General features: G+C 46.0%; 1 protein-coding gene across 1 annotated transcript; it reads right to left on the reverse strand.

Annotated features, from left to right (window-relative positions):
* Positions 1 to 271: 271 nt before the first annotated feature.
* LOC137892952 (whirlin-like) lies at positions 272 to 26,807 on the reverse strand. The gene is made up of 12 exons (XM_068738370.1): positions 26,142 to 26,807; positions 18,189 to 18,365; positions 17,100 to 17,225; positions 13,807 to 14,045; positions 12,981 to 13,017; positions 9,554 to 9,739; positions 8,303 to 8,485; positions 5,770 to 5,838; positions 3,809 to 4,499; positions 3,076 to 3,242; positions 1,906 to 2,034; positions 272 to 976 (listed from the first exon to the last, which is right to left on the reverse strand). Exons 1-12 carry the CDS (start codon positions 26,805 to 26,807, stop codon positions 800 to 802), a joined length of 2,847 nt encoding a protein of 948 aa, XP_068594471.1. The 3' UTR covers positions 272 to 799.
* Positions 26,808 to 27,342: the final 535 nt, after the last annotated feature.

The raw sequence follows: 27,342 nt of genomic DNA on the forward strand, positions 1-27,342 counted from the left end.
CGAGCAATCAGCCACATTGATTAGCAGCAGAAACCAACGTTAACCATCAAAGCCTGCGATAAAGACGACGCTGCAGCGTCCATCTTGGTATCTAAAGGGCACCTGCGCCAACCAGTTCACAACAGATGAACATTGCCGAGGTCCCCGACGGCTTTCTCATCCGGTAATTTATGTGATTTATTCGTACTGCATTACAATTACTCACATGCAGCCTCCGGGAGCGGTGGATGGGACAGAGGATCAGGAGACGGTGGACGAAGACGGTCCACCGGGCCACATTCCTGTCCCTCGTTGAAGATGGGTGGAGTTGTTGCATCAGAATCAGGCACATCTGGCTTTTAAAGGGAAAATTCTGCGATCACTTTCATCCGTGAAGCGTCTTAATATGCGTCTCACTCTGCACCTGATTGGACGCTGTAGCAGATCACAGACTTTGGACTGTGGACATTATGTCCGGTTTTCTTTATTGACATTCACTTTCACGATACGAGTGATTTATATATTACATAGCGCTCATTCTGATGGGCACCAGCTCAATGGGAGCATAAAAGGATTATTATTAGTTAATTATGAAAACTGATGCAAATATTATGTAACTCAGGTGTTTAAGGAAAATATTGATATCATTTCTCTTCTTTCAATTGTGCAAATCTCTGTAGCGTGCAAATAACAAATCCCGACACGTCTTTCCACTGATGCGTTCCCTGAAACTAAAAGGACCATGATTTTAGGACAACACTTGCGTGGTTCCGTTCAAACGGTTCATTCAAAGCACTAAAATAAGTGTCTTTTCCTCCGACTAGAGCCCCGGCTCAACCACCAGGAAGTCGATGTGATCTCTTTCTTTGGTCTTGAAGGCCTCGGCGACGATCCGCGCAGCGTCTTTGTGCTCCCGACCTCTCAGAGTCACACCGTCGACCTCCAGAATGACCTGTCCCACCTTCAGCTGGCCACAGGTATGAGCTGAGCCTCCTCTCTGCCAGCAGGGACACCAAGGGAATTAGCCACTGGCAATTCTCTTCATGAATTCATTTATTGTGAACTACTTTTGCCGCTTAAACACATTTCAGATAAGCGCCACCTTTTGTTCATGTGTCTGTGTGTGTGTGTGTAATAGTAATGCAGGGATATCTTCTGCATGCTGGACTTATTAGGCTAAAAGCGAAGACACTTGGGTTTTTCTGTAATGTCTTTTTGTGTTTTTAATGGCATAATAAGTATGCTATCATTACTTCACCTGGGAGTAATGCAGTACTACTGCTTGAAGGTGGTGGTAATACATGTACAGGCTGCTTGCAGTGAACGATGTACTACGGAGCCAGTTCAGACAGAAGAAGTATGCCAGCCATTAAAAAGTCTGATGAGGAACGCCTTCCACAAACAAAGGAAAATGAGTTGGTGTCATAAACTGAACGCGGAGCAGTAGCAGTTCAATAATCAATGATCAACGGCTCGTTCTGTTAGCAGGCGGCGTGAGCTTGATCTGAGACACGCAGAATGCACAACAACTACCATGTATTCTTGTTTGATTTGATCAAATCCAGAAAAAATAAATAAACATAGTAAAATAGTAATAATTTTCAAAATTCAGTATTTTCCACAAAGAGAATCGGATGAAAACGAAACTCCTCAAGGACGGCTCAGACGGGTTCAGTGATAATCTGACTTTAGCACTCTGAGCTCATTTAAAGAACTTCTGATATGGAAACGCGTTGCTTTGCTTTTCGGGGTTCGGGTTAGCAAGCAAATGAGAAGCCGCTGAAGAAAGACAGAGATTCTGTTCAAGCAGAAAATAGAATATTCATTCACGTTTTCACTGCATAAAATCCCATTCAAGTCACGCTCAGCACTTTTTAGGATCACTGAACAAGGGCCCAAACGTTTCAGCCATAAATCAAGACTCACCTGAATGGTGACGATTCGAGGCAAAGGCTGTCGTGTGTTGGCTCCTCCCTCTATAGCGATGCCAAGGGTGTTGGTTTTTTTCACCACTCGTACCAGAGTGGCGCTGGGCAGCGGGAGCGGTGAGCCAGTCTGCAGAGAAATAAGGTAAAGGATGCGTGTGTGTGTGAGTGTGTGTGTGTGTGTGTGTGTGTGCTGGAGGCATTCCTGTGTTTTCTTTCTTGCTTAAGCTGAATTACATTTTCTACAGGTCTGAAAGGACTGGTGAATCTTTGCATGCCCTTTCACAGTGTCCCAGTCCGCTGATCACGCATGCAGTGAGGCAGCTTGAAATCCGGAAAGTCCATGAGGGTTAATCATAAAGCTTCAAAACCAGAACTAAACTTTTGATTGTTTTCTGACATCACAAACTGCAGCCACTTTAAAATGTGTCCGGCCTTGAGCAGCTTCACCCTTTTGCCTGTTTCCCTTACAGAGAACGGCATCTATTCAGGTAAATCCGCCACATGCACTCTGCAGACGATCTGCGTTTTAGTCACACTCTGGTGCAAATAATTCTTAGAATTACTGCACCGAATGGTTTTCAGGGCTTTCTGCACACACGGTTCTCTCTCTTTTGACTTCAGGCTAATAACAGCGTTCCTGTTTCCGTTATTTTTGTTGAGACATTTGAATTTTTTATACTACAGTTACACTGGGGTAGATACAGTTACCCTAGGGCAGACTTACAGGAACGAGGCTGGCGGTCGGCCATCCCGACCACCACCGACATTCACTCGCTCACTACATTCACACAGGCAATGTGGGTGTGGTTGGGGGTTGTGGATTTTGGAGACAGAGGTCAATACTGCATTGTATGTTGTTGTTGTTGTTGTTTGTGATTTACCTCGACCTGGATGACTGAACACCTTCACAGACTTTTCATGGTTGGTGTATAAAGATACAAAGAACAATCTAGAACCTTTTGGTGCTGATCCAGATCACCATGTGGATCCAGTTAATGAGCTGCTTGGAGGAGGTCTGTGCTCTCTGAGTGCTTTTTTGGTTCTCAATGGACTTGCACCATTTGCCTCATGTCATTTTGCAACAGGACATTTTGGTACAAAAATGAAAACAATAGTGAATCATGCTGCAATTTAACCGTTAACTTTATGACATCATGCAAGTGCTTACTTGTCTAGGAGCCCCGGGAGGAGGAGCGTGGGCCCCTAGTTGTTCCAGACGGATCTTGCAGGGACGAGGGCTCCCGTCTTTACTCAGTCCTCCTGCCTCGGCTATGTCCACCCCGCTGTCCTCACTCAGAGTCTGGCCACTATCTGACAGCTGAGACAGGGTGGCCCCTGGAGGGGACATGAAATGCCTCATGAGTGTGCAGAGGCAGAAACAGGCCTCCTGTCTGCAGCACAGAGATCCATTCTACTGATTCAAAATCAATTTTAAACTTGATGTCACAATTCATTTCTACCATTTCAATATGTGAGGCCATTTTCATACAATATACTGCTCGCATTTAAATTGCACCATTCTTCTTAATGATATTGAAATGTATAACTTTATTTTTTTTACCATCACTAGATTTTTGTTTGGTCTTTCAAAACTTCAGCTGCTCTTTAATCTTCTAGGCTGCGAGTCCGAATCCTTTGCTTTATTTCACAAATCCACCATCCATCCGGGAGAGCAAAATGATCAAACATTCTCTTTAAAGCGGTGCCACTATCCCCTCACGGTTGGATGAACGGATGGACGGACGGACGGATGGACGGACGCCTATAGCTTGTGCAGCTGCTCCTGCCATTGGAAATAATGTCCTTACATTTGACAGATGTAAAAGTCTTAACAGGTCAAAAAGCATTTCCTGGCAGGAAGTGCTCCGTTAATTTGAAGTGCCTTAAACAAACTCGTGTACCTCTTTGCTGCGTCCTGGATTCGGCTGACAGGCGGTTCATGTCTGTTGTGACGACTTTCTGCGTGAGGGCGGGTGAGCAGGGCCGGTCATGGCTACAGGGCGGAGCAGCGGGCGCGATGAGAGAGGGACAGGGGGAGGGACACGGGGAGGGAAAGGGCGACAGATGAGGGGATGGCATGGGAGACGCTGCTTTGGAAGAGGACGTAGACTTCGAAAAGATGGAGGATTTCTCATAGGAGCTGGATCGGGAGGAGAGCTTGACCGAGGCCTCTGGCCGAGCCGGGCTGGACGTGTCCCGATGGTGCAGGAACCCCGGGCAGGTGTGGTGTCCTGATCCGGGCCGACTGTGCTGCGCAGCTTGATGATGGAAGTGATGTGCAAACTGGAGGTTGCGCTGCTCAGAGTCAGAGAGCTGCGGGGAACTCGTGCAGGCGTGATGAAGAGCATTAAGGGATGCATGGTGGGCTGAGGCCGGCGAGGAATGGTGGTTGGTGGGGAGAGACTTGAGTGACTTGAGGAGGAAGTCCTGGAGCAAACGGTTGGGGCCAGTGAACCGCAGGCTGCAACTCGGCTGCACCTGCTGCACCGAAGCCTTCCGATTGAGCTCCTTCTCCCTGATCAGCCTGCCCTGAGGCTGGAGAGGAGCAGCCCTGAAGGGTGGAGGAGAACCACCCAAAGCCTGCAACTCCCCCTGCCAGTGAAAGAAGGTCACAGTATATATGAACGATGCTATCACAGCTCCTCCCTCTCAGTCCTCCAACAAGCAGCGAAAAGAAAAAGTCTTCAGGCTGAGAACAGTCAACTCTGGCACCAATGAACCTTCTATATTACCGACTGCTCTGTTCTGATACTCTCACCCTTAACTCTTTCAATGCCATTGACGTCTATCTAAAGCCAAACATTCACTGCCAACCTGACATTGAAATCTGCCTCTCTTCAACGGCCAATATAACTCCGGAACTAAAAATGGTAGGGGCACGTTTTCTTTCCCTGACGAAGGAGGAGACGTTCATTTGACAGGTTCGGTGTTGGTATAATCATCGTACAAAATATTCTGTGGGGCTTGAAAAATAGGGCAAAATGAGTGAAAACTGGGGCAAATAGCCGCGCTGAATGAGTTAATGAGCTGGCCTAACTTAAACTAATTTTTTCCTGGTTCTAACTTACCGTTCGAAACCAGAATGATCCTCCTTTAAACACTTTCATTGCTGTTATACTGGACTGCATTTAATTTTAGAGCTCCTCGGTGCTCTAAAAGAGAAGGCGGGGGATTTCTCTCACTGGAATCAGCATCATTTTAAGATGCTGATGAGTGAAACTCGAGAACTAATCGCCGTGGTGAGTTACCGTGGCTTCAAAGAGAGTTCTCTCTCTGTTAATACGTCTGGAGCAGCCCTCACACTTGAACGTAGCTCCAGTGGAAACAAACCCACACAGCACGACCTCGTCAGAGCTGCTGCACGATGCGTCTTACAATGCAGAAAACCTCCCAGGGTGAGGAGGTCAGGGTGGAGGGGGAGGCGCGGAATCAGTCGATTTGATTGGTTGTGGACATTGAAGGTCATCAGAGGGCAGATCCTGATCCGGATCATCACTCTACATCCAAATGTCCCCCAGAGGATGGACACCCCTCTTTTGGGCACCTTCCACTGTCGTTTGAGCCACACACTTATTTAGACATGAATGAATCTATGACTCTTTTTTTTAGGACTCAGGATTTACCCCAGGGCATTATTAATAACCCCACACGTTCTGCTCATGAAAATTATGGCTTCAATCAAGCTGTGAGAGGGGCTTTGAGCTTAAATGTTCCAAGTTAATATAATATATCTGAATATCCACATCTGGAAATGTGGACATACTGTGTTGTAGTACATTAGCTCCAAAGCTTGCATCTGAGACAAACAGTCAAAACATTTAGCCTATCTTTATAAGGGGATTAAAGAAAGAATGGCTCGTACCAGTGCCATGTTTTGTAAGGCTTTGGTGTTCTCCTGGTCTTCATCTGTCCAACCAGCAACAGAACCGGCCTGAAAAAAACGGTATGAAACGTTATAAGACTGCAGGGATGCGCGTGTAACACAAACATATCTTCCTGTAGCCGACTCAAAGCAGAAGCTAAAGGAACGCGATTTGCATCACAATGAGTGTGAGACACAAAGAGCTTTGCTTTTTCTTTTTTCAACAATCACGGAATCATTTGAGGCCATTTAAGACTTTGGGGGGGGGGTGTTGCTGTGGAAGTGTTCAAAGCGGAATTCTTTGAACGGTCCACATCCACCACGTAAGGCCCAAAACAAAGCAGGACGAGTATTTGCCTCAGAAATGTGAGGTCACAAGGTCACTGGGGACGTGTGTGGAGACCCTTGGACTTCAGGATGGATGGATGAGTGGACGGGCTCTGTGATACGCCGAGCTCAGCTCATGTTGGCCAGAGGCGGGTCTATTTTAGTACGCTCTTTAAAATTGACATCCAAACACCATAAAGTATTACGTAAATTATGTTGCTTTCTTTTTATCGATTTCGTTGTCAAATTGCTGTATTTGTGCCTCCAGCTCGCCCCCACCTCTCTCTCTCTTAGCGTGCTCTCACGTTTTTTTCCCGGTGATAATTACACCCATCGGGTGTTCTAAATCCCCACCCTGCAGCCAAACAGCATAAAAGTGCCTAACGAGACAATTGTGCGCCATAGCGTGGCACCGCTAGCACGGATCCGGCTGTTTCTGCCGAGCGACTGAGCGACTGTCAATTAAATGCAATTAGCTTTTTTATTGAGGAGCCGCAATAACACAAACACCGTAATGACTCTGTCAGCACGGCCAATTACCCAGATGCTGCGGCGAACGTCGTTAACTCGCCGCGCAGCTAGCCATGACAAGACAAATGCACCCGAAGCATCTGTGGCCACAAAGTGTTCAAGCGACGGCTCCAGAATCATCATGCAGAGGGAGATGCTCGATCCATAGAGCTCCAAAGCGTATTGTTACACGATGCGGATCTGATGGGCTTTCTAAAGGTCGACCTGCCGGCGGTAATGGACGAGAGGAAGACTGCAACCCAGCAGAATCCGGTCTATGGACTGACGCAAACCACAATAGTGTCACACAGGTGGACGAGTTGCTCTATGTCAAAGACAGATGCTAGGAGGCTCACAGAGATAAAGGGAAAGCTGGCCGGAGTGGCGCACAAATACATGTTAGCGGTCGCTAATGTTTGCAAAAGAAGTATGGAAACCCGGCGCATTTAAATATCGGTCGTAAATCGATGCGTTTAAGACCGGTTGACACAGTGCAAATCTCTGCAGGTAAATCCTCGCTGTCAGGCGTGTCAGACGTTCGGTGACGCTGTGACCGTGATGAACATGATCTCTGTCTGCAGGGATTTCTGTCCGCTGCAATCTCAAAATGTCAGCTCCCAAAGTACCTGCAATGGAACGGCAGGCGAGGAAGCCTTCCAGGCATTCGGAGGAAGCACGGACAGCACAGGGTGGCGAGTCGGGATATTTCTCCGACACAGACAGGAATACCGATTTGAAAACGCTTCATTAGTTTAGCAGCTTTGTTCACTTTTTAATCATTTTTCATCGCTGTTTGTTTGCTTTTTATTTATTTTTATAACAAATGTCATCCCATCTTGTCGTAATCTGGGCTCAACGGCTGTGTTTCAACATTCAAATAGAGTTGTACTCATTTTTTAAAAGCTATTAGGGGAGCACTGATGCGTCTATGAACAGGATCATCACGTGATCGGGGACCAGTTTCCTCCTTCAGTTGTCGGCATGACTGAACTGTGGTGAAATACACTGAGTGGGATTCTCCAGTGACCCGGCAGACTCCAGCCAATCTGTCAGCGTGGTTGGACTGGTCAACGAGACTTACGGTCAGAAACTTCGCACTGACTTTTTGAAGTCGTATCGGAACGTGCGTGAAATCATTTTCAATCAACATTTGTTGTCCAACCATTCTCCTGCAGTAAAAAAATCCACCTGCTTACATTTCCAGCATGAGGATTCCAATGACGTTCCCTCGCCTGCTCTATTTTGGCTTAATTATCTGACTAAGGTCTAAAGCAGGGATCTCAAACTCGCGGCCCGGGGGCCATTTGAGGCCCACAGGATGATAATTTGTGGCTTGCAGGACAATATGAAAGTTTAAGGATAATACAACCTGCGAGTTTTATATGATTAAAAAAAAACATCTCAAGAATGTCTTTTGAATTTTTGATTGATAAAAATACTGAAAAGATGGTAATATTTAATTTTTTTCTCTAAGCCAATTGGAAAATTGGAAACGTAAGAAATGTTCTGGGTGAGAGTTTAAGCCGCATTCATTTTTCTTTTTTTGTGGAATACCTGATGTACCCGACCTCGCCCAGACTTTACCTGCTGCGGCCCCCCAGGTAATTTGAGTTTGAGACCCCTGGTCTAAAGTGAAACAAAAGGATCATGAAGAGATGTTGAAACCTGCACACTTCACACATATCAGATTCTCTACCGTAGCTGGGACACGTGGCTCTGGATCCTGGATCAGAGGGGCTGTGTAGCTGCAGTGGCCCACAAAGCCCGGGCCTGCGTTCGGGTTCTGGAGGGCCTCCCTGTCACAGTGGACCACCAGCCTGTCATACTGATCCAGATCCTGTGGGGCCACCAGACTCCTCACTTCAGACAGCATGGACAGCTAAAGCGGAAGAGAGGAGGCAACAAAACGGGGATGAGATTATAAAAAAAAGCAGAAAATCACTTAGAAATGATTAACCGTAGCATTTTTATTAGTAATTCTATCATTTATTTATTTATTTATTTGAGCATCAAAACATCAGGCATAAACAAAAAAATGAACAAAAAATAAAAATAAAAATAAACAAACAAACACATTTTCAGAAACATATATTCTTGTTAAACTGCTCAAAAGGGGTAGGACGAAGTGTAAACTTATAAAATCCTACCCCTACTGAACCAACAGATCAGCTGACAACTGTCATAAGCACATATAAATACTTAAATATAATATATTTGTCCACACATAATAAACATGTTTATGTACTTAACTTGTTAGTATTCTAGCAGGTGGTCAATAATTAGTATGTTATTACCCATTAATAAATGTATACCTTAAAAATACCTCATATTTATACTTTCTTTTAAAAACAATTGTACTTTAATTCAATATTCAAGTTATTCCATAATTGTACACCACAGATATACAGAAGCCTTTTCTAGCTGTTCTTATTTTATTTACCTTAAAACTTCTCAGCCCTCTTAAGTTGTATCCTCCTTCCCTCTCAGTGACAACATATTGTACACATTGCGATTCAGATTGATTAAACCCATGGAGTGTAATTAGAGAAGTACATGGAAGTAAAACGGAAAGATAAATGACAAAATAAAATCAATTAGTTTGACATTTTTGTAAAATAATTTAATCATGCCACTTCCATGACATCATCTCTAGGCATTTATAATGAAGTGGAATAATAACCAAAGAGGAATTAAGACATTTTAGAGGTTTTACTTATTCTACAAAATAATATAACAAAAATAAAAGCAAGCACCTTGTTGTTATTTTTGTGACAAAGGATCCCGTTACAGCAACATTACAAAATGTACAAAATTAGGGAATTTATTCTGAGTAATATCATAATACTATGGCCACATTTGAAGTGTTATAATGCATTCCGAGAACTTCCGACGGCAGTGACGGTCCTTTCTTTGGCTCTCTTCTTGACCCCACCCTGCAGCTGCTGACCTTTGCATGCGTGTTGAAGAGCTCAAACAGAGCCATGGCCAGCGCCTGCACTCCGATGTGGCCCTTCTGGTACTCCTGCAGGTAGTAGGTCATGGTCTGCCTCTCCGTCTCCGTCAGGAGCATGTGGGCCTGCTGCTCCAGAGACACCAGAATGCTTGGGGGGCCCACACTTCTGCACCCCGCCGGCTGCATGCACACAGACAGGTGAATCTCGCAATATGAGAACATCAGGGAAAAGTTCCTGTTCCTGTAAAAAAATGTGGACAGTGGTCCCTCATTTATCGCGGGGGCTACGTTCTAAAAATAACCCGCAATAGGTGAAATCCACAAAGTAGTCAGCTTTATTTTTTTACAATTATTATATACCACACACGTTATATTGTACACGTCTTTAGTGACATAAAGCAAAGTGTGAGTGTGTCCCAACATCTGCAGCACATCTGCCCACATACTTTCACCTGCAAGGAGGTGAGGCGGTCGCTTTGTTTGTTCTCAAGTTTCTCTTTACATAAAAAAACAAAACAAAATCAAGAATCTTGTGTAAATCCAGCCCAATGTCGGCACTGAACAGTTCACAGAATGCATTCATTATGAATGCTTTCACGGTAGCATTTGGATCGTTAGTGTTCTATCAAGGTCAAGGTCAAGGTCAAGGCCATACGGACACTGAATAACACTTAAAACAATCATATTCACAGCATCTATTGTCATTAATGCTGTATGTTTACCATAATAACTCCATGCCTGCTCTGTCCTTTGAATTGTTCTTGTTCATTTTTTTTAATTCACCTTCACTATTTCTTGTACTTGTGCGGAGCTTACTTAATTTAATTGCATCACTGTGTGAAATGACAATAAAGTGCTATTCTATTCTATATTCTATTATACATTTATTGATATAGCGCTTTAAAGATCCCAAGTGTTTTTTTTATCGACCTTGTAGCAAAGATGAATGGCGTGTTGGCAGGAACCCTTATTTCAACTAACCCCCCGGTAAAACACAAGAATACTATTAATTACTTTCTAAATGCACAAATCAGCTACGCATTCATGTAGAAACTGCAGTGGTGCATCCTACGTAAATACGTGCATACTAAAATACATTTGTATTGGGACAAGTTGCGGATGCAGAAAAGATGGCGCGGCTGAATTAGCATCTTCTCAAGTGAACTCCACTCCACTTCAGAGCACTTTCATACAACCAGAGTCGAAACAAAGTGCTGTGCATGTGCAAGATGAAAGTATAAATACATGGAATTACATGAAGTAATAACAAATAGGAAACATAAGTATAGAATAAATAAAGAGTGCACCTAAGGCCACAGTGTAGTAGTGTGCGTGTGTGTGTGTTGAAATGTGTCATTTTAAAATAGAGTCTCTGGGATGTCGTCTGATTTGCAGTGAGTCACATCCCCAGAGGTGGGAACTCATCAGCATCCAGCACACTAACAAGCTGTTTTATTAGTTTTATTCTGAAGTCAAGATGATGCAAACGTTGAACGCAGCAGCTTCTTCATCAGAGCCCATTCAGCTTTCAGAGCAGCGGCTTTCAGACAACACTCTTAATTCATCAACTCTGAGCCAGAGGCTGTGGAATTGCTTCCTGGGCATGCGTGACAGCAAGATGGCCGAGATCATCAAGGCAAATGACAACACTCATTAGACCTTGGCGGATTATAAAGCACTGAAAATGCATCCATTGCTGAAAAATATGATCAATTAGGATTATAGCACAGATTTGACGCGAGCTGCCAGTCTGTGCATGTGAGCAGGAAGCTCAGCCGTTTCAGTGGCATCATATTAACATTATGTAATCCATGCAACAAGGAGCAAGAAGCGAGAGCTCCAGCAGCCAATCAGAGCTCAGGTTTGCAGGCTTGCAGGCAGGAGAAGCAGCAATACCTGCACCCCTCCTGTTACAGGAGCCAATCCGAATCGGCCAACCAGCAAATGGGTTTGTGCAAATGAGTCTACTTGTGTTGTGTGTGTGTGGGGGGGGGGGGGGGGGGGCAACTCAGCACAGAGACATTAAAGGGACAATTCACCACAAACCTCACTCTCCAGTGATGTTGCCATGACGACATCACCTCATTCAAAATGATGTCATACCACCGGACTCCTTGACTGTTTAAGTTCCAAACAATTAGAGGCAGAATTAAAACTGCGAGTTAAAGTACTCACACAGATGGCCTCCTCAAACTCGCTCAGCAGTTTCTCCATTGCTGCCTGCAAAGCCTGTCTCCTTACGGTACAACATCAGTGCTGCTGTACCGACCAAGCCTCAGTCACAGCTCAAGAGCCGGTGGGCGACCTCATCGTAGCGGAGGCATGGATGAGACGCAGAAAGCTCTGCTGAACTTCAGCTGCAGGAATTGGTCGGGTTTATGCAGCTGATCAGTAAAAACTGAGATTAAGTCATTTGATTCTAATTAGAGGGACGCCTCCACGAATCCACTGCAAAATGTAACTGAACTAGAAAAGCACTCAGAGAGCGCAGACCTCCGCCAAGCAGCTTGTTCCCCTCCTGGATTTACACCGTCCACATGTTGATCTGGATCATCAAAAGGTTCTAGACTGCTCTTGGCTATCTCTATCTTTATGAGTCAGAGGTTTTTTTTTACTGATTTTTGAATCCATAAATGGAGTTCTAATGTTAAAATGTAATCGTTTTTTCCTGACCTCATTCTGGATCAGATCCATAAGACATTTTTCATGATAGTTTATATCGGACCCCTTCATGACTGTGATTTTTGTTGAATGAATTTAAGTCATATTTTACTAATATATATATATATATATATATGTAAAGCCTCCATTGTAAATAAATTGAAAAAACATACGTTTTGTATCCAGATGGGTATCCGGATTGCTCGCAAAATTGAATGGGATCTAAGTTAGGACCGTCTTCAGACATGTATAATATAATCCTGCTAACAATCAAACAGACAAACAAAGAGACAACCCCTTGCAAAAGCGTAACCTCCATGGCGGGAGAAACGAGCAGCAATGTTAGTTGTATCATGAAAGCTGCTGTTTATTTCGGTAAAGAACTGAACTCAACCGGACTATTTCTACGCTGTCGTATATCAAGGTCAACTTTGAAAGAACTACCTGAATAATCCTTTCACCATGTAGCTGTTATAGCTACCAAAACGTGCCGTCTGCAGCTTGGATCAACTTACACTGCTGAGTGCGTCCGCGAGGAGCCTGTTATCACAATGTGCAATGAGTCAGTGTAAAAAAAAAAAAAAAAAAAAGAATTCTGGGCCCGATCCTGGAATGTAAAAACGTTTTCAGAACCGTTTTCATTTCATCGCTCAGCAGTTTCTCCTTTGAATCAGTCCAAATCAAAACGATCCAAACAAACGAAGAGCCTGCCATTCAGTGAAATGAAACTTAAAGAGCGTTCAGCGGCAGCCATTCTTACCTGTCCTAACACCGGTGTAGCTCTGGCTGAGGATGGTCTGCAACAAAGAGAACAAGGTGAGCGTTATCTCCAGTTACACCTAGTGAAAACACAATCAAATGAGAAGTTAAGAAGTTATTTACATAATAGGTTCCAGTACGTAACAATAAATCATATACATTCACAACTGAGGAAAATAACCTCTGGACTCCCACAAGGTTCAATTCTGGGACCTACGTTATTCATACTGTATTTAAATGATATTTGTTAAAAGTTTTAAATATTTATAATATTTATAATATAATATTTACTCAGGTACAAATACGAAACAAATGTTTGAAACTGTAGAAAAGGAATTGAGCAAGTAAAAAATATGGTTTGATGTAAATAAATGGTCTGGATCCAGATTCTAGAATTATTTTTACATCTGGAATCGTGCCTGTGCTGTAAACTGCCACTTTAAGAAGGAGGGACACGAATGGCATGATGGGAAAAAGAGTCCAGAAGGTGTCTTGTAGTACGTTCCGGAGCAGCAAGCTAGAGCAGGTTTGGCCCCTCTGATCCGGAAGCCCTGTTTACTGTCTCACAAGATCGAATAGTCTATTGGAGGCGAGGGTCTGCAATCTCTGATTGTCTTTCTAGTCTTGTTTAGAATAAAAGTCTTCCTGTCGGTATTCAAACAGTATTTAAGTTAAGAGAAGGGAAATCAAATTTAAGCGGGTTGTTTGTGTGTGAAACATGTAAAGTATGAACAAATGTTAAATATCGATCTCTCTCTCTCTCTCTCGGTACCGATGAGCTGCTCCCACTGACAGCGAGAGCCTTCTGTGTGTCTTCCTCCACTGACCTCGACCTGCAGCTGCTGGCGCAGACACTCGCATGGGCGCCAGCACCGACGTGGTTGGATTCTGCATCGGTCTGACTGATCCATTTGGTCTCATCCACCATGGTGCGTGCGTGAGGAAGGCGGCCCACGTCCCTCGCCTTCATTAGCAGGTGGCATCCAGTTTTGAGGACGTGAACCGCCTCATCATGTGCGATGGTGACGAAGCTCTGGCCGTTCACTTCCAGGATCTGATCCCCAACCTGCATCAAAACAGCAACAAACAGGAAGCGCTTCATGCCGACTAACTTTTGTGTCCAACTGGACCTCATGTTTTAAAAGCGTTTATTGTTGGGGGTTTAGTCCTAAATGAAAATTACACGTGTGTTTTAACCCGTGCGTGCCGTGCATCCGGATCCCTGGTCCAGACGATGTATTGCTACACAGTTTTGTTGCCAGTAGTTGGTCGGGACAAGTCCTCTCTCCAGCAGGATCTGTGCCCCCAGCTGCCGGGGCTGAAACCCTCTGACTTTAAAGACGTGATCTCGCTTTCAGTGGACCCCACATTTCCGAGATTGTTTTTGTCTCCCTGCCTCAGGGGCCATTTTCTTCTGCTCCTCCAGGGTCTCAGGAGACATTAAACTGTTTTCACAGAGACTTCTCATGATGAGTCGACCGGCTGTTCACAGTGAAAGGGAAAACGAGGACTGGATTCTGAAGGGAAGAAGATGAAGTTGTGTTTTGGCTGAGAACGGTGTAATCTACCACCGGGTGGCTGGTTAGAGGTCAGACATTACCGCTCTGTCCATCTGACTGTGTTTTCAGCTCCTGTCAGAATAATTTTACAACACAATAATCCTATTATCCTAAAGCAGTTTAACTCTTTGAGTGCCATTGACATCTAAAGATGTTTTTTTTGAAACCCACACATTCACTGCCAACCCAGACATTGAAATCTGCCTCTTCAACGGCCATAAAATGGTAGGAACACACTTTTCTTTTCTAATGAAAGAAGTGACTTTAACCTTTCATTTAGCAGGTTCGGTGTTTGCAAAGTCATAGAAAATAATATTTTGTGGGGCTTGGAAAATCAGGAAAACCCCAAAAATGTAGCACTCGGCCTATAGCTGAGCTGAAAATGGCTGGCAATCAATGAGTTAATCAAATGAGCTAAAAGCTGAATCAGCCATAGAGAGATGTATAATATGAGTTCGTTGAGTCATCATGAAATGAACTCAACGAACTCTTAAAAGCTAAGGAGCATCAAACTGAGGCTTAGAGAGCAGAGCTGTCATTTGCCGTGACGATCACATGCTGCAGGTCTATCCTTCAACTGTTGCATTCAGGGGCAGAAAGACAGGGAGGGAGTGGTGAAGACAAAATATTGGTAATATTATATGGGCTGTGTCTGCCTACTTTCCCCATCTCTGCTCTGTCTTTTCCTGCTTTCACGTTTCCATAATGTGAAAGATGAAGTCTCTATCTATGTCAAAGAAACCAAGAAATGGTTCTCGCCATCAAGGGGCAACGTTTCAATATGCAGAAAGCTCCATTTTGCATCGCTCACTGAAAGCTTTTCCAAGATGCCCTAATTCTTCTAGACTAGTAAGGAACCAAAACCATGACAAATAAATAAATAAGCCTTTCTGAATAATGGTTTTTATCTTTGTCTCCAAGTAGGACACAGTCTGACATCGTCATGAAAGCCATCCCGAGGCTCCAGCTGTGCTGCTGACAGGCGAGTGGAGACGCAGCACAGACTCGGAGTGGGCTGCTTGTTGAGGCAGGAAGCTGGCCTGAAAGCAGAGGCAGAGATTTACCGAGGAAAAGAAGAGCATTTCTGCAGGCCTGTGAAGTCTGAGGTTGTACCACAGGTAGCAGACGCTAGCGGCGCCAACAGGTTTAGCTGGGCGATGGGGAGCAGGTGGCAGGAATGCTAACAGGTTCATTAGGAAGCTGGGAGCAGATGTTGGCAGCAATAGCACGAACGACGCGGAAAATCCTCACGTCAACAAATCATTAAAGCTGAGTCGTAAAAGCGCGTGACGGAGTGTGATAGAGTGTGACAGAGTGTGCTGCTGTTTCATGGTGCTCAGCAGCAAGTCCAGGGTTCTGTGTCGCTGCCAAACCTCTGGCAGCTTTTATGCAGCTCCAGCAACTCACGGGAGAGAAAATGGATGGATGGATGAGTGGCTGTAATATGTCCTATCCCTTCCACACTATTATAATAACTAGAACAGCACTCGGAGAGCTGAGTCGTTCAGTAATGAAGTACAGAAGAAATCTCTGGAAGAAATATCACTTACTGTGACGTCACAGTACAAAAACGTGCAGAAGATGTGTGTGCAGGCAAAGAATTTTGTTTTGTTTTCATTTTCAGAGGCTTTTCTGACAGCGGTTTGAGACAGAAATGAGGGACGCTGTCCTGCAGCACCTGTTTGAGACAGAAATGAGGGACGCTGTCCTGCAGCATCTGTTTGAGACAGGAATGAGGGACGCTGTCCTGCAGCATCTGTTTGAGACAGAAATGAGGGACGCTGTCCTGCAGCATCTGTTTGCTATTTTGACTGGCTCAGATATTTCATACAACTGTCTGAGAACTAAATTTGGATGATTATGGCTTACAGCTAATAACAATCCAAACTTCAGCATCTCAGTAAATTAGAAGATGATGAAAACTCATGGTGTCGCATTCTAATCAGCAGCAAAGGTTTCCAGCCAGATGATCTCTAACTCCACCTGTACAAGGAGTGAAGCTGCTCTGCTAGCATGTTGCTAACGCTCAACTACAAATGTTCATTACTATGACCATGATCACACACACACACACATACACACACACACACACACATACACACACACACCTATGTGTGCCTGTGTAATCATAGTGGATCACAAAGACTTTCACCTTTTCTGGTTTGACAGACGGACACTGGGTCAGAGCAGAAACTAAAAGTCTACGTGAGTGAAAGAAGGAAACACAGAAGCGCGCTGTATCACACTCACACATAGACAACAAAGCATGTGTGTGTGTGTGTGTGAACAGATTCAAAACTGATATTCAGACCAATGTTATTTATCACAGAGGTGACGGATCAATTACCAGGACACGGTTTTCCTCAACTTGGTGCCACTGTGGCCAACATGTAATTGAGATAATGCCTATTCAGGAGAAGGTTTGGTGTCTCCGCTGACTAGCATGGCAGAATGTTCATCACTGAGGCTCCGCCTTCGCAGGAGAACAGATACTGATATTTGTACTCATGCTTGTTCTAAGTACACGGGACAGATGGTTCAGCTGAACTGAGCCGGGGTACCTTTAGCGCACCGGCGTCTGCAGCCGATCCAGGGTCCACTCCGGTAATGTAGATCCCCAGTCCATATTCAGCACCGCCCCTGATCATGAGGCCCAGAGAGAGACCGTCATCCATGTTCAGGTGCACCTATCAGGGGGACATGGCGTTCAGGGAGCTGTCAGGTATTCAGAGTAGCAGGAATCTAGACAAAATGCTCGACAGTCTTTTGTGTGCGCTCTGACAGCGGAGCGGATCAGTGTGTGATCAATGGCTGATCTAGATTGGATTCTCTTAAGTAAACGTAATTGATTTGGAAATCATTTACTGAGCGGGGCATGAATTCGGAAGGTGGGGGGGAGGAAGAGCATGCTGAATAGACATCATTAATAAGATAGACAGCAGCTGTATTGATGACTGGCGTCCATCTAACGGACAAACGAGGAGGAAACAAGTCACGGTTCTCCAGACGCCATCGTTCACCTTCTGTCACAGTAAGAGTGTTCGGGTTAGTTCACCATTTCACCGAGCTCGTGTGAACATAAGCAAACCCGAGCAGGTTTCTGATGCGTCCTCTCGCCCATGGGTGGAACCAGAACTCAGTCACAGAGGCAGAAAGCCACTCCCGAGCAACCTCTGGACAGAACACCCATCAGATAACCCCGTTCCAGTCTGCATGCTTGAACGCAGACGGCGATCTCAGGTTTCCTCTTCCCCTTTCAGCAGAAAACCTTCCAGCCTCGAGGCCGTTCTGTGACAGCAACGCCATCGTGTGAAAATAGACTCGACGATAGGGCCTAACTGGTCACACTGGTTAACACCAGTTTCTGCTGGACTATAGTTCATGCACGAAGTTTAAATCCAGCAGTTCAATTGTCACTTTATGGAAATGAAATTCATTATAACATACAGTAAAATAAAAATATGAGTTATAGTTAAAAATATGAGCTACCACAAGGAGGGTTGGTTTAAGATAGATGATAGATAGATAGATAGATAGATAGATAGATAGATAGATAGATAGATAGATAGATAGATAGATAGATAGATAGATGATAGATACATAGATACATAGATAGATAGATAGATAGATGATAGAGAGATAGATCTTACCACCCTCTCGTCCATGCCGTGTCCTTGCCTCTGGTTGGCCTCGTGGCTGTCAGGCGGCGGCGAGACGCTGCGGCCCTGAGGGTCCACCCAGCTGTACATGTGGTTGGTTATGTAGCCTCCGGGGAGCCGACCCATAGTACACACCGTCATGGCCAGCATCTTGCATCCTTTCAGCACCTGCATGAGACGAGGATGGTGACATCACACACTGACAGGTCAAGGTCAAACAAACCCGACAGAACCACGAGCTGAACTTTCTAAAAGCAGAAGATGAACCAATGCCCTCGTGCTTGTTGATGTAAATCGTTACTGGCAATGCGTGCCGGATTATTATTATTATTACAGTTATTATTACATTATTACATCTTGTTGGAAGTAGTAGATTCACTATTGCTGACTAAACGGTCTTGAAATTCTTTAAAATTCCAGACTTGATTTTCAAAAATGTCTCTCCAGTGTTTGTACATATCAACTATGGTAGGGGAAAAGGGAAGGGAATAGTTCTCCATCTACATGATCTAAAGAACGCTGTGTTGCTCTTGTCCAACACAATAAAAAACATCTGCAATCAGTAGAAAAGTCCCAGCTCGTGCCCTCGCCGTCTGTCAGCGCAGATATAGCGTGTCTCATCACCAGAACCTCGCTCCTCCAGTGATGTCATCGTCTTTTAACCTCTGCTATTTGAATCACTAAACCCCCTCGCCTTGTGCATCTCCTGTCGCTTCATTTAGATGTTTTATGAGGGAGACAGATTTAGCAGAGGCACAGAGGCCACGCCAGACACCGGCAGAGCCGCTGCAGGAGACAAAAAGGAAGACTGATGCCGTCGAGCCTTATTTGGGGGGAGATTTAACACGTATGCATGAACTTCAAATCCTTTTTTATCAGAAGATTGAAATGAATCAAAACCAGGTGCCGAAGTACCGCTGGTGTTTGGAAGCTGCAAGTCTTTCTCCTCTTCCATTCACAAAGCTGGATATCATCCATTTTCTCTGTCTTCCGCATGTTTCTGATCAATATGACTTGAAGACAGCGAGTCTGGTCTAAGGTCTGTTTAAAGATAGTGGGATGGTTGTAAGAGAACAGCTTCCGTAAGGCCCGCGGAGATCTGCGTGAACCCCGTTTATCCGTTTCTGCGACATTTCAGATGGTTTAGGGTTTTTTTTGCCTCTTTTGATTTGACTGATTCATCCTCTTTTGGACGCTTTGGAGAGAACATGAAGCGTGAGTAGAGATGGTCCTGTTAATGGATGGTCTTAGAGCGATGCGTTAGTCGGTGGCGCAGTGGTAAGCGCTGTTGCCTCACGGCGAGATGGTCGCGGGTTCGTCTTCGACTTGTGGCCATTCTGTGAGGAGTTTGCATGTTCTCCCCCGTGTCTGCGTGGGTTCTCTCTGGGTTCTCCGGGTTCTCCGGCTTCCTCCCACCACCGAAAACATGCAGCCTAGGCTGATTGGCGACACTAAATTGTCCGTAGGTGTGTGTGTGGCTGGTTGTCTGTCTCTGTGTTGCCCTGCGATGAACTGGCGGCTTGTCCAGAGGTTAAGGGTCCCCTGCCTCTCGCCCATTGACTGCTGGGATTGGCTCCAGCTTGGCCCGCGACCCGATAACGGATTAAGCGGTTGGGACAATGAATAACCCTGATCTGCCCGGGTTTGAGTGTTGAGTAAAACCCTCCTTTAAATTTGTCCTTCGCCCTCCCGATGGTTTGCTGCAGAGTTTTGGGATCTGCAGCATTGATGGATGTTCGGTGTGTGTGTCTCAGTGCTGCGTCTGTGGTCCGTCATTCCAGCAGTGTCATCGCCATAAATCAACTCCAGGGCTTCTTCATCAGTGCCAAAAGCAGCAGCCCTCCCCCCCCCGCCAGGGGGTTTTAATGCTCCGTACTGCTCAACAAGGTTGTGCGACATGTAGCTTCATGTGCAGCAGCCGAGCATCAGAGCCCCCAAGGTCATACACCCCCAGTCGTTTCCAGTCCTGCCCCCTCATTCTGAGCAGGCTTGGATCTCGTAGGTGTAGTAGCACGCCAGGCTAGGGAATTTTGGACTATTAGAATTACATTTGGGTCCAGTTCACTTTCTAAACAATACAGTACCTGTTTTTGATGACAGGGCGGGGATTTTTGGATCTGTCATTTTAAATAAAATAAAATGCTCATCTATCGATGCGGGGGAGTCGGTGTGTAAATCTTACATCCTAACACTGAACTTCTGCAGTGCTTCAGGATCAGTGCGTGCTTTTCATGGTTTTTATTCTAATGTTTGTAATGTGCAGTGCTTTTTTGGTCATGTGTGAGCGGCCTGAAGACTCTGTTGCGTGTTTTAACTCGCCGTTACCTTGCCATGATGCGTCTTGGCCAGGTCGTATGTAAGGTGAGAAGCCTTACATACAAACATACAAACACACAAACACACATTCTTTAGCACCACGGACATTTGTAAAATACAACAGGAACATAACAAATAAAGCTTTGTGCTTTCAATCCAAAGCAGGTCAACGAGCAGCACAAAGTATTTATTTCAGCTCATTTCAAATCTCCCCCCCTACACACCGTCCAGTTAAAGCCCTGATAAAACCTAACAGTATCATTCAACTCGGATTAAAAGAGTGACCCACTTTGGCTGGAGGGGGCCTCAACTAGAGCTTCACTAACAGACGACAGCCAGAGAATGGTGCAGGACAAAGAAAGCCCCCGCAGGCGGGCCCATTGACGACACTGAATTAGACGCTAATGCAGAAATGGCTGCTTTCTATTCTGGTACCACGATTTCTGGAGGCTCGGAGCCATCCGGAGCTGGAGCAAGCCAAAGTTCAGCGCCGCAACCAGCGGGATGAGTGACGAGGGGGTGGGATCTGGGCTCTGTGTGCATCCCCACGGTGCTCGAGCGAGGATGGAGTGGGAGGACGAGGAGCTCTCAGGAGGTCTCGTGTTGGGCAGCATCAGTGGGCGGATGAAGAGAGGGAGGATACGGTTGTCACGATAAAGCTTGTGGATGCTGGAGGAAGAGTGATGCACAGAGGCCGGCGCAGACGTCAGCGCTGGTCACTTCGTCTGCAGCACGTCGCTGGGGGCCCTTCAGCGCTACCACAGCCTCCGAGAGTCGCTGACGCTAAAGGCACGGCCATTTTATTCTCTGCGCTGGCTGGAGGTGAATATATGGTCCGAAAGAGCCCGAATCATCGGGAGTGTCGCTCGTCTCTGTCGGTTACGATGCTGCTGTCTGTCAGCCTGAAAATAAACCTGCAGGAGGAAACTGCAAGTCAGCCTCTTCTGTCGTCCTGTCAGACGCACTTGAAACAAATACATGACTAATAAAAATGTCAAAATACGCACCAAAAACGTGCATCTAAAAGTTTATTTCAAAGTATTCATGAGTTGCGGAATTATGACAAAACAGGGAAGGGAACCAATAGACAACAAGGAAAGCAGTCGCAGAGCGCAGACATCTGCTAAACGGCTCAGTCTCCCCGTACTGAGATTCACAGTAAATTCCTTTACCATGAAAACAAACATTTAGCAATTGGATGTAACAAAAGAAAAAACATGTTTTTAACTGATAAATAGACACACACACACACACACATACAAAATGATACAAGTAACAATATATTACTGTAATATAAAATAAAATGTGGTTTTATTATGAGTTTTACCTTCGAGACAGACGATAGCAGCTAATAGGGGGGGGGGGGGGGGTGCATAAACGTAGACATAATAGCAATGCCAGCATCCTTCTGTTTGAGGATTGTACATGCCGACAATGTACTGCCGTGCCAAATCCTTTACCCGGACACCACAGCCTTTAGCGATAATTTCATGCTTCATCGTCATCGTCATCGTCTTCGTCATCGTCATGAAGTGAAGTGAAGTGAAGCTTGCGCGGCTCTTATCTCTGGCCGCTCGTCTGTCGAGGTTTTACTGTTCTATTAAAAGTGTCTCAAAAGTTTCGTGATCAAAATGGACCCCGATTTCAACTCGATCTGTCTCCTCAGATGTTAAAGATAGAATAAACCCGTTGACATGCTCCGATGTGGAATCCACTCGGCTATAAGACGACGCATCGATTGACGAATCAATGCGTGAGGCAGATAGTGAAGGTTGAAATTCCTGAATCCATAAATCCATATTGTCAAACACAAACCTCCTCCGGTCTTGTCCTCATCGAACTGAGTCGTCCTCCGAGCCTGAGGACTAGCGTTGATTGATCTGCAGCCAGTTGTCAGACAAATGTGCAGGGACTATTACGGGGACTATTACATCCAAAATCACCTCTACAAGCAAACTGCCACAGGGCAGCATCCTCATTTCACACTAGTCAAGTCAGCTTTATTCGTTTCGTGCCAAAGAGAACAAAAGTAGCATAAAGGCACAAAAGCCGGCCTAGATTCTATTCTACAGAGACCTAACAGCTCCATCATAGCCAAGCCCTTTACAACAATGTTGAGAAAAAACTGCCTTTTAACAGCAGAAACCTTGAGCAGGTCCAAGCCTGCAGCGAGTGGTCCAATATCTTTAAGAAATCTGCTTTTGTGGGTAATTTGAATTCATTAAAATAGTCACTTATTCACAGCTGAGATGGCCTTTTCTGCCTATGCTACATTCTTTGTCTTTTGGACACACCACAGATCCATAGACCCCCCCCACCCTTCCAAAAAACATGTTTTCATGGCTCTACAGAATAGCCTCTCACAATTCCTGGGTCTGGTCCAGATGGTGCATAATTATATATTTTTGTATACTGTGTGTATTTACGTAGTAGAGGTACATTCTTGTGTTTAGGCCGCTTTGTCAAAGCAGTCAGGGATCACTTTAAAGACCCTACCCAATTCAAAAAATATATATAAACTTTATTACAGGCTCTAGACCCAATAGTAAAAACATACAAGACAAAAACACAGCAAAAAACCATCTTATTCAGGAGAGTCTTAACAGACAAAATAGCTGCAAGTACTCGCAGGTGGAGAGGAGAGGAGAACCTGCAGCGGTGAACACACAAATACTCAGTACTTTAAAGCAGCTTTCAAAATCCAAGGTCAGGTTGTCCTGGTCTTTTTGTGCAATTCGACTCATGCAGAGCTGCATTGGTCGTCATCATGTGGGCGACTCTGACTGAATTCATCTGTTACTTCTTTAAAGCTCTAATTCCCTCGTTACCCCTCCCCCTCTTTCCAAAACATCCCCACAGCGCCACACCTCATGGAAATCAACCGAGACACTCGTCAGAGCTGTCGGGAGACGTGATATAATAAGGATTAAATGTATGCTATTGTACCGCACGCCTGCCACCTACGTTGTACATGTTATGTGCCTTTTTAATTTATTGTTATTTTGCATCTGTGGAGTAATTTGTTTTTATTATATTGTTATTTTGCATCAACTGAGTAAATTAATATTAGTTTTATTTGTATTGTTAGTTGTCGATGATTTATGTACTAAGAACTTTCAACGGAAACAAGACGGCAAGGGCTTTTTAGAAATGCTCCTCTTAGACAGGATGTTTGACTGTACTTGTACTGTAATACATGCTACATGCCCGGACGCCTGATTAAACAGGCTGGATTATCAAGACAGGATCCATTAAGCCCGGCTGTTCTGTTGAATCATACCTGTGCCAGAATTAGAGTCTGACAAACTCTTCAAAATAAAGTCAACAGATCCCATTAGAGAGGACGATCGTTCAAGTGGCGTGATCAACCGAGCGTTGACGTAAAGCCTCCTGCAGACTCCAGAGCACCAATCACGCATTTTTGATGCACTGTTTCCACTTATTAGACATTATTACCGTCCACATGGTGATCTGGATCTTCATCAAAAGGTTCTAGATTGTTCTTGGTGTCTTTATACACCAACCATGTAAAGTAAAAGTGAATCAGAGTTGATGTGTATTTTTAAATGGATTTTGAATCCATAAATGGGTTTAATGTTAAAATGCAACATATTTTTCCTGATCCTTAATCCCGAGCAGATCCAGATGAAATTTGGTGGCGAGATAGAGACCCCACCCTACTTGACTGTGTCAAATTCCATAAACATCAGTCAATAATCAACCCAGATCTTGAGGAACAAATTTTGAAGCTTCATTGACTGCAATATTACCGAAGATTTCAAAGTGATCCAGAATCCAGGATCTCTTCTGGATCAGATCAGAATACTTTATTAATCCACCAGGGAAATTATTCAGTTTCCGCTGCTCCAATAAATATCACACACATCAAAACAGTACAAATACAACCATTAGTAATAAAAAACAACAACAACAATATACAACTGAAACAGAAATTAAAAAACAGAGTTGGTGTGTAATTAGTGGGAAATGGTCTCATGAGGAGTTGTGCAGTCTAACGGCTGCCGGGAGGAGAGAGCTCCTGCAGCGCTCTGTAGAGCATTTAGGCAGGAGCAGTCTGTCACTGGAGGCGCTCCTCAAACCCTCCACAGTGCTGTGCAGAGGGAGAAAGGGGGTCCAGAGGACGGCCCTGATCTTCAACAGGATCCTCCTGTCCATCTCCTCCCCCGCCACATCACTGGCCTTTCCGATGAGTTTGTCGAGCCGGTTAGGGTCGGCCACCTTCAACCTGCCCCCCCCCCCCCCCCCCCCAGCGTGCGACTGCGTACAGGAGGACGCTGGCAACAGCGTGGCCCTGCAGATGTTGAAGTAACGTAGCCTACAAGAAAGGAACAGCCGACGTTCACCTTTCCTGTAGCGTTTGTCTGTATTTTTTTGTCCAGTCCTGTTTATTGTCAGTGTGCACTCCCAGGTATTTGTAATCCTCCACCCCCTCAGCATCAACTCCCAGGATGTTCACAGGGGGCAGGGGGACCTTCTCACTCCTCAGGTCCACCACCAGCTCTTTAGTTTTTGTCACTTTAAGCTGCAGATGGTTTTGTTGGCACCGTGTGACAACGTTTCCGACCACCGACCTGTATTCCTGACGTGCCAGACTATTGCCGAGTCGTCCGGGAACTTGTGAAGACGGTGAACAGGAAAGGAGACAGGAGACTGTGGGGAGCCCCAGTGCTGCATGCAGTTCTTCAATCGGACACATGCGGTCTCTGTGACAGATAGTAAACCATCCAGGACACAAGGGGGCGCTCCACTTTCATCTGGGACAGCTTTTTACCAAGCAGTATGGGTTGTATGGTGTAAAAAACCACCATGACCTTTACGGCGCTCCCTGGCTTCTCCAAATAAACCAACTCCGGTGAAAACATAACTTACTCCGCGGATTTAAAAAGTAGGTGCCATGAACCAAAACAGGCGTTTGTGAGCAACTCTTACTTTAATGTAAAGTTATAATCAATATTCCAGTCAGTGTTTCATCATTATCTGATCTGTGGATACGCTGGCCGTGTGGGCAGAGTAGGAAAGCGGATTCTCTTTTTAGCGGGTCCAGATTAATGCTCGCCACAGCCAAACTGTGATCGCTCGACTCCCACGGACACAGCCGTCTGTTTGCCTGCGGGCCAGATGTTTGTTGGTGCGTGGCTGTCCAGAAGCAGCAGAACGTTCCCCGCCCTGCTGAGGTCAGTGGCGCAGTGCTGAGCCGAAGACACTGTAGGCGTGCAGACGCACGTCGGCCCACCGCTTCCCCGACATCGCCAAAGAGTCTCAGGCTCGTTGCGATGAAAACCTTTAACTTCCCCAAAGCCAGAGTCACTCAGACAATTGTCCTTCACAATTGAATTCATTTTGTGTTCGCAGTCAATTTGTATTTAGAGTCTTCAGACAGACAGATACCGCTGTGGTCCTGACTGAACTGGGGGGGGGGCAGACCTGGGAGTCCCCCAGGGGGACACCATCCACTTTAATGCATGATCTCTGTTTAATGCATTGTCTTTAATGTGTGTTCTGCCTGAAGCACAGTTTCTACACCAGGAACACAGTCTGCAAAAAGATGGTCCACACTCAAAAACAGCCCAACATTCATTCCACGCACACGCAGGTATAAAGTCCTACCTTCACCGCCTGGATGTGAGTGACATTGTCCAACACCAAGTCGTTCACGGTCACTATCTGGTCCCCGACCCTCAGTCCTTCTCTCTGGGCAGACGAGTCCGGCTCCACTAAGGACACGTAGATCCCCACGCCGTGCTCCGACCCCCCGCGGATGCTGAAACCCAGACCCTCGTGGCTCCTGCTGCGCTTCAGGGTGACTTGACGCACATCTCCAAAACGGCAATCGAAGAACGGCTGACCCACGCAGGCCGACAGCTCCGCTGCAACCGCGCTGAAGTCGTCCGGGGAGACCGCGGTGAGGGTTGGATCGCCCCCGTCTCCGGCGCTCTCCGCGGGGAGCGCGCCGGTCCTCAGGTAGAGTCCCTCGGACGTGTACTGGTCGAACAGCAGCTGGTCGGACCTCGGGATGACCAGGCGCAGCATCGGAAGCAGCTGCCGTTTGCCGGGCGTGACGAGAATCACCTTGAGCGTCTGGACCAGGTCGAAGACGTTGCGCTTGGCGTGGTACGCATTGAGGCAGTGGATGAACTGCGCTCGCTCCAGGTCGCTGAGCAGCAGGTTGAGCGCGTTGTGGAGCCGCCGGACGTTCGCCGAGAGCGCGCGGCCGCCGGGGCCGGCGGAGCTGACCAACGTGTTGAGCGAAGCGCGCTCCAGGTCAGCGCTCATCCTGCAACATAGCGGGGAATCGGCGCGCTGAGGACGGAGCGCTGCTCCAGCCGAGCCTCACGGCAGGACGCACAGCAGTCCACTGGCGCGCAGCAGCCCACTGGGCATCGTGGCTCTCCAACAGGTGACCCGCGCTGGTGCGTACGCGACGCGTGTCCGTCCAAAAGGAATCGGGCTTTTCCTTGACTTATTTTCCTGTGGACACGCACGCTCCTCTCGCGCTCCGGCTGCCTCTGGCGGGACGCGCGACAGAAGCTTTACGCTGACTCAGTGTCCGGTGTGAGGTGTGAAAGCTGACAGATCCACGTGACAGATCCACGTGACAGATCCACGTGACAGATCCGCGCAGCGTTTCTCTTTGTCGTTAAATCATAAAACTAAAGATCAACTCCGGAGTCTCGCCGGTGTCCGACCGAGCCTTCGCGCAAACTGGAAGGGAGAGCCGAGCTACATTTCATAGACCTTCTGATTATAGGAAATGACGCAGGTGTGTGTGTGTGTGTGTGTGTGTGTGTGTGCGCGCGCGCTAGCCTGT

This window comes from Brachionichthys hirsutus, chromosome 4 (assembly GCF_040956055.1).
Source record: "Brachionichthys hirsutus isolate HB-005 chromosome 4, CSIRO-AGI_Bhir_v1, whole genome shotgun sequence".
Classification (NCBI taxonomy): domain Eukaryota; kingdom Metazoa; phylum Chordata; class Actinopteri; order Lophiiformes; family Brachionichthyidae; genus Brachionichthys; species Brachionichthys hirsutus.

Bases quoted from the DNA above. Each gene is read 5' to 3' on its own strand.
- LOC137892952 (XM_068738370.1), bottom strand. From the start codon at position 26,807: ATGAGCGCTGACCTGGAGCGCGCTTCGCTCAACACGTTGGTCAGCTCC. The intron at 14,046-17,099 runs GTACCCCGGCTC...GTTTTGATGCAG, and splicing joins CAGACGCCGGTGCGCTAAAG to GTTGGGGATCAGATCCTGGA. The intron at 5,839-8,302 runs GTAGAGAATCTG...CGTTTTTTTCAG, and splicing joins AGCCACGTGTCCCAGCTACG to GCCGGTTCTGTTGCTGGTTG.